Source organism: Lithobates pipiens, unplaced genomic scaffold (genome assembly GCF_037356315.1).
Source record: "Lithobates pipiens isolate NorthernLeopardFrog02 unplaced genomic scaffold, aLitPip1_a1.2 Scaffold_10, whole genome shotgun sequence".
NCBI lineage: Eukaryota > Metazoa > Chordata > Amphibia > Anura > Ranidae > Lithobates > Lithobates pipiens.
Window position 1 is genome coordinate 79157234 of NW_027507686.1, and position 12532 is coordinate 79169765.

The 12532-nt window shown below is 43.2% G+C and overlaps 1 protein-coding gene across 2 annotated transcripts in view; it reads left to right on the forward strand.

Moving 5' to 3' along the window:
- The window catches only part of EFEMP2 (EGF-like fibulin extracellular matrix protein 2), a 66786-nt gene that overhangs the window by 50328 nt on the left and 3926 nt on the right, over positions 1-12532 (forward strand). For both annotated transcript variants that reach the window (XM_077456108.1, XM_077456102.1), the window contains exons 9-10: positions 6368-6494; positions 10427-10622. In XM_077456108.1, coding sequence (XP_077312234.1) covers positions 6368-6494; positions 10427-10622 — 323 coding nt within the window. The remainder of the gene's footprint in view (positions 1-6367; positions 6495-10426; positions 10623-12532) is intronic.

A 12532-nucleotide genomic window follows, 5' to 3' on the forward strand; every position in this document is an offset into this window, starting at 1 on the left:
CCGATCAGTGGCCATCACTGCCACCCATCAGTGTCTATCACTGCCACCTATCGGTGCCCATCAGTGCCCCTCATCAGCGTACATCAATGACGGACAAAAATTACCCATTATAAAATAAAAATTAAAGTGGTTTTGTACAGAAAATTGCAAGTTCGTCTTATTCAAATGGCTTTGGAACATAGATGCAGTTATGACCATTGAAATAAAATAATATGCAGTATTTACCTTTTATTTTTAATGTTTATGCCGACTTCTGGGCTCTCCTCCCGTGGGAGTAGGCGTGTTTATCGGCTTCGCAATGGTCCCTGGGAACTTTTTTAGCTATTTCCCAGGAATCCATGGGGGACACAGTCAAGCCGAAATTGCCATTTTGAAAGTGGGCAGGCAGCTCTATCAGCCATTACCACTATAGCACAGGAGACAAAAGGAAGGAAAACAAAGAGGACACTCAATGAGCATGTGCGAGATGGAGCAGTGGATGCTGGGAGCTCAGTGTCATCGCATCCAGGAAGTAAATGCCTGTAGGCTTCAAACGCCCACAGTGAAAATGGAAACCGCCGGACTGCTTTTTTAAAAGTTTTCCTTAGCAATGAAATCGTCACGCCGGGGGTTAAAAAGACGCCGATCGTGGCTGCAAAGACCCGGTAGGAATCGCCCAACAGTGACACAGGTAAAAAAAAAAAAACGGCAGTGGAATCCCGCTTTAAATTAAAAAAAGATTTTTAAAAATTCGGTCTTTTAAATCGCACAGGTGATCATATACCACCAAAATGATAAAAAATTTATTTGGGAACAGTGTTGTATGACTGCGCAATTGTCATTCAAAGTGCGACAGCGCATAAAGATGAAAATTGGTCTGGATAGGAGGGGGGTTTAAGTGCCCAGTAGGCAAGTGGTTAAACTATTCAGACCCTCTCACTCTCCTCGTGTCTACCCAATGCAGTGCCGGGACAAGATCATCCAATGCCCAGGGGGAGGATGGCAAACTGCACCCCCATCCACTCCCAGATAGAGTAGGGGATGGAGCTAAAGATCTCTAGAGAGGTTTTTGAGAGGGGGGTCTCAGCACAAATTGCCCCCCATCCTCCCTTCCAACACAAATTGGCTTCCAACCCCCCCCCCTTCCTTTACTCTTCACCCCCCCCCCATACTTTCCCTCCCAGCACAACTTACCTCTCAGTTTCACTTGTAGTGCAAATCCTCATCCTCTCCAAGTCTCCCCCAGAACAAAGTCCCCCCATCCACCCTCCCACCACAAATCCTTTCACCCCCAAAAATCCCCTCTCCTGGATCAAATACTATTCCCTCCCATTTCCCCCTGAAGCACAAATCCTCTCCCCCTTCTAGCACGAACCCCCCGAATTTACAGTAGTTAGTAGTAGTGTATTAGCCGTAGAATACTTTCCAAGTCCAGAGCCTTGGCACAGCTTCAGGTGTGACCCAGCCTCTGAAGGCTCACTTCATGGATTGTTCACTTGGGACCTCACCTGCATTGTCCAGTGGATAGGTATGCTGGGTGGAAATGTAATCTTCTGTATCTGTGGTCATCAGAACTTCTTGCAGACTGTATATAGGTAACCTTAAACCAAGCTAAAGTTTTCCTTGTAATAAAAAGAGAGATCAACCCTTCTTGCTAATTTTAAAGTGATTGTAAAGTCTTGTTTTCTTTCCTATAAAAAAATAAACATGTTATGCCACATACACACGACCGCACTTTCTGACAGAAAAGGTCAGACGGTCTTTCCAACGGAGTTCCAACAGACTTTCGATGGAGTTACGCCGGACTTCCGACCGAACGAAGTTGCTCACACACGAACGGACCAAAGTCAGTTCGTTTTGAATGTGATGACGTACGACGGGGCTAGAAAAGGAAGTTCAGTAGCCAATAGCTTCCCTTGCTTCGTATTTGGTCCGTTGGACCAGCATACAGACGAACGGTTTTCCCGATAGAAATCGATTCCGTTGGACAGATTTGAAACATGTTCTATTTCTAGGTCCATCGGAATTTTTGAAGAAAAATGTCAGATGAAGCCCACACACGATCGTAATATGCAACGGAATGATTCCGTCTGACCTTTTCTGACGGAAAGTCTGGTCGTGTGTACGCGGCATTATACTTACCTGCTCTTTTGCAGTGGATTTGCACAGAGCAGCCAGGATCCTCCTTTTCTCTGGTCCCTCTTCTGTGATCCTGGCTCCTCCCTCTCGTTCATTGCCCCCACAGCAAGCAGCTTGCTATGGGGGCACCCGAGCTGAGTCACAGCTCCCTGTGTCCATTCAGACACAAACCCCCGACCCGGTCCGTCCCCTTTCTCCCCTGATTGAACTCTGACAGCAGCGGCAGCCAATGTTGCCGCTGCTGTGTCTCATCCAATCAAGAGGGAGAATCTCAGATGGCTGAGACACTTGTGGACATCGCTGGACAGAGAGAGACCTCAGGTAATTAATAGGGGGGTTGTACGCAGAAGTCTCTTTATCTCAATGCATAGAATGCAATAAGATGGCAGAATGTTTTTTAACTCCTTTAGGCCGGGTTCACACCGCTGCGATGCGGGAACGCCGCAAATCCGCGGCGTTTTCCCGCATCGCATTACTCCCGCCGGCAGTTCACACTGCCCTATGCGGACGGCTGGGAGTGTCAATGATATGTTAATGACACCCCCAGATCCGTCCGCATATCGCAGTGCGATCTGCCGACTCGCACAGCAATCGGATCGCATGGTGTGAACCCCCATGCGATCCGATTCTGTTGCGGACCAAAAAAAGGGTCCCGTGCGAGTTTGCTGCGGGACCGATGCGAATTCAGCCATACTATCTGTATGGCTGAACTCGCATCGCTACGGAGATCGGATGTGATTTGCGGTGCGAATCACATCCGGATCTCCCCCCGCAGCAGTGTGAACCCAGCCTTAAGTATATATAAAGCCTAACAGGTAAATTATCGTATTTTCCCCCCATTGGTTTGGTACAACTGAAAGTGTTTTGTTATGTGTTTGATAAGTGCAAAAAGAAAAAAAATGTTGATCCTGCTAGACATTTTGTGAGCTGTTAACTTCTTGTTGCACTATTTATTACCAGTTAGATAAAGTTAGGCCACCCTAGGAATGGAAGTGTGTTACTGGCAGGATCACCAGATAAAAAAAGCCTTAAAACAATTGCACCCACCACATCTAATAACTGGTAAGCTGCAACATATACTACGGTAGTTATTGTTATTGGCTTTAGATATACTTGACTTTTTTGCTTCGGAAAAAGTCTTCTTTTTTTTTTCTTTTTTGTTGTCTATGTCCCTTCAGGTATTTTTTACTTTAAGACCAGCCAAAATTACAGATAAAATGAAGCTTGTGCCTTTAAAATATCTCAGCATCAGCTATCCATTTTTTCTGTTATTTTAATGCCTTTAGCTACTGTAATTCTGGAAAATATACTGATTCTGTTTTAAATGGTTTACCATCAAATACCATATAAAAAGCATGTGTGCCCTCTAATTTGGTTTAACAACTTCTACTTTGAGCATTGCTGTGTAAACACGGTGCAGCATTGTGGCTTTGATGATGTCTTTCCTGAGCCTGCCAGAGCAAGCCTTGTGTGGTTAAGAGCAAACACGGTCAAATCAAAGTTGTCAAGATACTGTATATAAATGCACTGTAATAGATTATAGGGCACGGAAATGTAATATTTATTTTGTTTCCAGTTAGAAGTGTTATACATAACAAAACAAGTAATGTCAGCCAAACACCAGGATTAGATTATGATTTATGCCGCATACACACGACCAGACTTTTTGACAGCAAAGGTCTGACGGAACGAGTCCGTCGGACAATTTGATCGTGTGTGGGCTCCATCGGACCTTTGCTTGCCAAAAATCCAGTGGACTTTAGAAATAGAACATGGTTTAAATTATCCTGCCGGAACTCTGCCGGACCCAGTCCCTATCGAGAAATCCGTTCCTGTGTATGCTAGCCCAACGGAAAAAAAAATGACGCTAGGGCAGCTATTGGCTACTGGCTATGAACTTCCTTATTCTAGTCCGGTCGTATGTCATCATGTTTGAATCCGTCGGACTTTGGTGTGATTGTGTGTGTCCAAGTCCGTTCATTCGGGAAGTCCGTCGGAACTCCGCCGAAAGTCCGTTGGGAAGACCGTCGGACCTAGTCCATCGGAAAGTCCAGTCGTGTGTACTCGGCATTATTAGTGGATGTCAAAAAACCCAAACAATCCCGCCCATTGTGTTGGTGATGTCCACAATTGTATGACCACCTTCCACCAATTTAATTCTATGTGGACTTATTATTAATTACAGGTACTTAAATATCACCATCAATTTACGCAGTTCTTTGCATATATATTGTACATTCACATCAGCCCCTGCCCTCAAGGAGCTTACAATCTAAGGTCCCTATCTCACATTCATACCCATACTAGGGCCAATTTACACAGGAGCCTATAAACCTACCAGCGTGTCTTTAAAATATGGGAGGAAACCCACTCAGGCACAGTGAGAGCGTGCCAACTCCACCGAGGTAGTGTCGTGGTTAGGATTTGAACCAACGACCCTAGTGCTGCTAGGATGGAAGTGGTAGCAACTGCTACTATGCTGTCCAGGGCTTCTTTTGAAGTAGTTATTTTGTAGCCTAAAATAATATTTTCTAGCAAAAATGTATCCGTTTGTTGAATGGGGTGGCTTTTGGAAGTTGCAGAATCACTGATCTCCCTGTATAGATTTCAATAAAGCAGCTGACAGCCGCTTTCAGCTGCTTTATTGAAATCTATACGGGGAGATCGGTGATTGTAACTCTTCCCCAGCACCGCACCAATCACCCCTGACTGTCCCCCATATCCGCCTCCAGTCACCCTCCATGCTCTTTCACCCCATCTGTCCTCGATCTGTCAGGATGGTGAGTGGAGGAAGGAGCTGGTAAGTATGTCATTTACCGGCTCCCTCCTTTTCCGAATGCACAGAGTTAGTGATCACCGAATCTGTTCATTCATAACTGTCTCTGAACTGTGTTTATGATGCTTCGGTTTATAAATGGAGAGCCGCTGTCTCCTGTCCATTCATCTTCAGTGCAGCTGAGGTTGCAGAGAAAGGGACTGGGGAATCTGTGTGTCCTCAGTCAGTTTTCCTGTTTTAAAAGGGAGATGTCAGAGTCTGGTATGGATTTTGAGGGGGACCCTCATGCCATTTTTTCAATTTTGGCACAGGGTTCCCCTTAATATCCATACCAGAACTGAAGGGCCTGGTATTGAATTCAGGGGGACCCCCACACATTTTTTTTTTAATTTTGGTTCGGGGTTCACTGTGGGGAAAATTCCATGCCATTTTTATCAATGACAATTCATTATAGCCGTGAGTAGTTTTAAATGACTTTTCTCTTTCGTTCATTGATGGACACAGCTCCATTAATCTTGACCATAGGGTTATTGCGCCACCTTCAGGAGAGGACTAGGCAGAAAATGTAATATATGTGAAAAACAACAGAACTGTACAGTTCCGCCCAGGGGGCAGTCCCTCTGGTAATAACCCCTGAGCCGGCTTCCTGCAGCTCAGTTTTTCTCTGCCTAGTGAAGGAGAAGGATCTAGGCTCCCTGCCGGGACCATCGGTCCTGGGGATTTTTTCTGGATTTTTGCCTTTTGCGCAAGATTTTAAGATCCTGTGCATCCTGTGTGGGGGATGCTGCATGACTGGGCTTTAGTGCGGTGTGTGTACCTGAGCCAGGGGCTCTGATCCTTGATTGGGGGCTGTCATCTGTCTCTCTGATGGTGTCTGTGGGCTCTGCATGTGCTGCCGCCACAGCGCTATCCAGCTTGGCTATATGGGACTTGTAACTCCCCTTTAATGCCCTTGTTACACCATTCCTATTTTTTGCCTGGCTCCTTAGATAAAGGGTTTAGGTCATGTTTTTTAGAGGACAAACCCCAACTTCACCATGTGACCGAAAACGCTAAAGTGAGATCTATGCAATTAATATGTGGTCCAACAAGATATAGGTACATGGATATTTGGTGATATACTCAGTTATCTCATTTTGTTGGCAGTTTACCACAACCTATTTGATCATTAAAAAAAAAAAAAAGAAGGGGGGCCCTATGAAAGGACCCAGAAAAAAGGATGTTTTTTTTTCACCCTCTTTCCCTCCTTTCCTATCCCCCCCCCCCTCTTCTTTTTTTGGTTTTGTTGTTTTGGTAAAAATAAAAAAATTGCTCTATAAGCAGAGATATTAATATTTAAATAGTATATTTGCTGTTTGTTTGAATTGTTCCTTTTTTTTTCTTTGTGTATTTGTGTTTGAAATGGCAATAAAAAGTATTTAAAGAAAAAAAAAAGATATTTCAATAATGTTTCATATTCTTGTTTTTAACCAGATATCAACGAATGTGAGACCGGAGCACATACTTGCACTGAACACCAAACCTGTGTCAACTTCCATGGGGGTTACCGTTGCGTAGAAAGGAATCTCTGCATAGAACCATATATTCAAGTATCTGACAAGTAAGTCTTTTGGGAAGAGTGTTCTTTTTCTTGCCGATTGCACACATACTCATAGAAACAGTATGTTAGGACACATAGCTAAAAAAAAAAGCCATGATGTTTGAGGCTTATATTACTACTATCTTAAAAGTGAAATTCCAATTTTGCAAGGCTTTTTGATGATTTTTTTGTATATGTCCTTCAAGGGTACTATTTGAAAAGCATCATAATAATCACGGCTCTCTGTCATGTCTGTAGTCATGCAAGTTTCTCACTAAAGACGAAACACCCAATGCAGTAAATTTAAAGCCAAACCAACCAAATAAGTTATTGCAGCTTACCAATCATTAGATGTGGCTGTATATATATATATATATATATATATATATATATGTGCATACATTTTCACCTGGTGATGTGGCCAGTAACATACCACTCTAAATGAAGGAGCACTGGGGCACCTTTGAAGAGCAGCATTGTCCGAGAGGAGGAGAGTGTTAGGTGTACTAGCAGATTTAATTACAATAACAAATTGAAGCCAAACTCCAGCTAACACTTTATAATCAGTCACAGCAAACTGTTTTCTTTCCTTTTGGAATAAAGATTTTAGATACATAAATGGAAGCTGATCATTATAAGCAATCCTGTCAGTGTTAAATGATTTGTCTGATCCCTGTAATTGCAAGAGAGCTTGTTCTGCTGAAAAATACTGGCTGGATCACCAGATGAAAATAGAAGAAACAAAGGCTAAAAAATTAAACTAATATAGCCATCACATCTAAGGATGGGTAAGCTGCAATATAATAAATGTTTGCTTTTGGGTTTAGTACTGCTTTAAAAACATAGCTGAGGGTACATTATTCCTTGTAGCAGACTGTTCGTAGTTTAGCCTCAATAGCTGAGCACATTTCTTAGAAAGGGAGTGAGCAAACCATATCACATGGGCACAGAATTCTGGAAAACCCTGCCTACAAACTGCAGTAGTATTCATACCCCTTGAAATTTTCCATATTTTGTCATCTTATAACGAAAATTGTAAATGTATTTTATTGGCATTCTATGTGATGGACCAACACAAAGTGGCACAGAATGTGAGATGAAGGGAAAGATAAATGGTTTTAAAATATTTTACAAATAAATATCTGAAAAGTGTGGCATGCATTTGTATTCTGTCCCCCTGAGTCAATAATTTGTAGAACCACCTTTCACTGCAATTACAGCTGCAAGTCATTTTGGGTCTTGCCACAGATTCTCAATTGGATTTAGGTCTGGACTTTGATTGGGCCATTCTAACACATGAATATGTTTTGATCTAAACCATTCCATTGTAGCTCTGGCTGTATGTTTAGGGTTGTCCTGCTGGAAGGTGAACCTCGGCCCCAGTCTCAAGTCTTTTGCAGGTTATAACAGGTTTTCTTCTAAGATTGCCCTGTATTTGGCTCCATCCATCTTCCCATCAACTCTGACCAGGATCCCCGTCCCTGCTGAAGAAAAGCATCCCCACAACATGATGTTGCCACCACGTTTCACGGTGGTGTGCAGTGTTAGTTTTCCACCACACATAGCGTTTTAGGCCAAAAAGTAGAATTTTGGTCTTATCTGACCAGAGCACCTTCTTCCATGTGTTTACTGTGTCCCTCCACATGGCTTCTCGCAAACTGCAAACAGGACTTCGTATGGCTTTCTTTCAACAATAGCTTTCTTCTTGCCACTCTTCCATAATGGCCAGATTTGTGGAGTGCATGACTAATAGTTGTCATGTGGACAGATTGTCCCACCTGAGCTGCAGATCTCTGCAGCTCCTCCACGGTTACCATGGGCCTCTCCGCTGCTTCTCTGATTACTGCTTTCCCTGCCCGGCCTGTCCGTTTAGGTTGACGGCCATGTCTTGGTAGGTTTGCAGTTGTGTCATACTCTCCATTTTCAGATGATGGATTGAACAGTGCTCTGTGAGATGTTCAAAGCTTGGGGTATTTTTTTTTTTTAACCTAACCCTGCTTTAAACTTCTCCACAACTTTATCCCTGACCCGTCTGGTGTGTTCTTTGGCATTCATAATGCTGTTTGTTCACTAATGTTCTCTAACAAACCTCTGAGGGGGTTGTCTCTAAGCTCTGGGCAGCCAAAAACATGAACCCCACCGGGTTCCAGCTTCCTTTGATTCGTGGTTAGGGATAGAATCAGCTCGTATAGCAGAGCCTCCCAGGGGTTAGAGCTGTATATTTGCAGATGGTAAAGCTGTCCGTACATGTGAAAAACATTACCAGATTTTTAATCCTACTTGCAGCATATTCAAGTAAATCATGATTAGTGGAAAAATTGTGCGCTCACATCAGCAAATTAGACCTAAGACATATATTGAATCACAATTGGCTGATAAATGGCTTCATTCATTCAACCCTTCACGCCAACATAACACAAATATGTGACCTTCGGCTTGAAGGTGTTGTATAGGGGTGATGCTTGCAGCTGCAGGCATCACCCCAGTACCATTTTTTTAGAGCCGACGTTTGGCTTTTATTGTGATAACAGATCCCTCCATAAAGAGTACCTTGTGACAGCTAAAAAAGTGATCAGAATTTTTTTTTGAAAGCACCACATCCCTCTGTGCTTGCATGCAGAGGCGAACGCATACGGTAAGTTGTGCTTGCAAATGTAAACAATGTTGAAACCACGCGTGAGGTATTGCCGCGATCGTTAGAGCGAGAGCAATAATTCTAGCACAAGACCTCCTCTGTAACTCTAAACTGGTAACCTGTAGACATTTTTAAAGCGTCACCTATGGAGATTTTTAAGTACTGTAATTTGTCGCCATTCCACGAGTATGCGCGATTTTAAAGCATGACATGTTAGGTATCTATTTACTCAGCGTAACATCATCTTTCACATTATATAAAAACTTGGGCTAACGTTGGAGAAACTGCGGTGACTCAGGCACCCTACTACACATTCTTTGGTCCTGTCCCCTAATTCGCACGCTCTGGGAAGACATTCAAGCCTTGCTCAGAGAACTTTTACACTTTTCTATTGTTTTATCTCCCCAACTAGCCATTCTTAACCTAACGATTGAAGACCTGATTCCAGCCCATCGACATGTGCTTACTCGCGTCCTCTTAGCCACAAAACTCCTTCTGACAAGGAACTGGAAAACGAATAACACCCCACTCAGAGCCGAAGTTATCAATCTAGTCCAAACTCACTTTATATATGAAACCACTCTCGCCAGGTCTACGACCAAACACTCCTCTGTTACACACCTTTGGTTCCCATGGTCCTCCTGGTACAATGCAAACTGTAAATGTTGATGATTCAACTGTCTATTTCCTGGTGATCTTGCTACTCCCCCCCCCCCCCTCCTCCCCTATCTTTTTATTTTTTTTTATTTATTTTTTTTACCCTCCCCCTCCCCGAGTTACCCCCTTGTCTTTCTTTATCCACCATTGTCCACCAACGACACTCCTTCAAACTGTTGCTTCCTTTGAAGCTGTTTTTTACGATTTGCATTATTATTTGGTTTTTTAACTACACTTTCAATCCCTGTACGTACTGTTTTGGTTAATTGTGACTCATGTCATTCTTTTACGTACTTGCTATTTATAAATCTATTTCTCTGTCACTGTATAACTTGTACACTGTGAAAATTCAATAAAAATTATTTTGAAAAAAAAAAAAAAAAAAAAACTTGGGCTAACGTTACTGTTTTTTTTTTTTTTTTTTTATTCAAGAAAATGTATTTCTTCCAAGAAAATTGCATTTGAAAGACCGCTGTGCAAATACAGTGTGACATAAAATTTTGGTAGCCATTTTATTCTCTAAAGTCTCTGCTAATATATACATATATATATATATATATATATATATATATATATATATATATACATACACACACATTATGCCCGTGTATACTAGGCATCAGGAAGACAACAGCTTATAAAATTATGCTTTATGTTGCAGCCGATGTATGTGCCCAAGCAGTGACAACCTGTGCCGTGATGAACCTGGTTCCGTGGTATATAGGTACATGAGCATCATGTCAGACCGCAGTGTGCCCTCAGATATATTCCAGATCCAAGCCACCAGTGTCTACCCTCGGGCTTACAACACCTTCCAGATACGATCAGGAAATGAGCAGGGAGATTTCTACATCAGGGTAAGTGACGTGCCAAAAATGGCTTTTCTGTATGAGATTTTATAGATTTTCAACCATACGTGAGCATTAGGAATTTAAAACATGTTTTCTTTGTCATTTTTTTTTTTTTTAATAAATCATTTAACAGTTTCATTTAACCACTTACTTACTGGGCACTTAAACCCCCCTCCTTCCCAGACCAATTTTCAGCTTTCAGCGCTGATGCACTTTGAATGACAATTGCGCAGCCATACAACACTGTACCCAAATGACATTTTCATCATTTTTTTCCCACAAACAGAGCTTTCTTTTGGTGGTATTTAATTACAGCTGGGAGTTTTATTTTTTGCTAAACAAACAAAAAAAGATGCAAAATAAAAAAAAATAAAAAATCATGTTTAATAGTTTGTTATAAAATTTTGCAAACAGGTAATTTTTCTCCTTCATTGAAATGCGCTGATGGGGCGGCACTGGTGGGCACTGATAGGCTGCACTGGTGGGCACTGATAGGTGGCACTGATAGGCTGCACTGGTGGGCACTGATAGGCACAGTTAAGGCGACACTAATAGGCACAGGTAAGGTGGCACTGATAGGCAGAGATAAGGCAGTACTGATGGGCACAGATAAGGCGGCAAAGATGGGCACAGATAAGATGGCACTGATAGGTGGCACTGATGGGTGGCACTAAGGGGCACTGATAGGTACCACTGATAGATGGGACTGATGGGCACTGATAGGTGGCACTGATGTGCAGCACTTTTGTTGAGGCAGATTGTGGGCACTGATAGGTGGCACTGTGGGCACTGATGTATGGCACTGTGGGTACTGATGTATGGCACTGTGGGCACTGATGTATGGCACTGTGGGTACTGATGTATGGCACTGTGGGCACTGATGTATGGCACTGTGGGCACTGATGTATGGCACTGATGTATGGCACTATGGGCACTGATGGGTTGCACTGCTAGGTGGCACTTTTTTTTATATCTGGGTGGTACTGGCAGGGGGCAGGTGGGCACTGATAAGCTGGCCGTGATCGGGACATAAGTCGGCTGCCGGTGACCGGCTTTTTTTCTCTCTCCTCGCGCTGTCAGCGCGAGGAGGAGAAATAGCCGATTACCTGCTCTGTTTTGTCACATGATCAGCTGTCATTGGGTGACAGCTAATCACGTGGTAAGGGGTCGGGATCGACCCCTTGCTTGGATCCATGATCAGGCGAGTCTCATAGACTCGCTGATCACAGAGCGCGCCCCTCTAGTGGTTAAAGTGGTTGTAAACCTCAGACATAAATTTGAACAAAGCATGTCCCTCTATTGTGTGTACCTGTCTCAATTAAAAGCACTAAAAGTGTAATTTCTGTCTGCTGCTTTATTCCTAGGCTATCAGCATGCATCACTTCTGGCAATTTTTCCAACACCAAAAGAAAAATGGTGACGGGCAGGGACCTCCAGCAGATTGACAGCCTCAGCTCCATTTCTGTGTGAAGAGGGGGTGTGTCCCTTCCCTCCAATCAGCTTTCGGAGCTCTCCTCAACTTCAGCTCTCAGCCCCCTTTTTTCTGTACTCTCAGGCAGGGTTCACACTAGTGTGAATTGGATGCGGATTTCCCCGCATCCAAGTTGCATGACAGGAGATGGAGCCGGTTCACACACCTCCGCGGCAGGCCACAGAGCGCATTGTTTCAGGTCTGAATTCAGGCAAAAATGTGAGCCTGATTTGTCCCTGAAATGGAGAACAGGGACACACCAGACCCCTGCTGTGAGCCGCATGCAAAGGCAGTGTGACCTCAGCCTTAGACAAGCTTATGAGTTCAGCACTTTGAATGGCTGAAGAGAAGACTGCAAATAGATAAATACAACTTATGTAGGATAATTCACTGGGTATATGTAGGGTTTACAACCACTTTAATTACACAGAATTATCTCACTAAT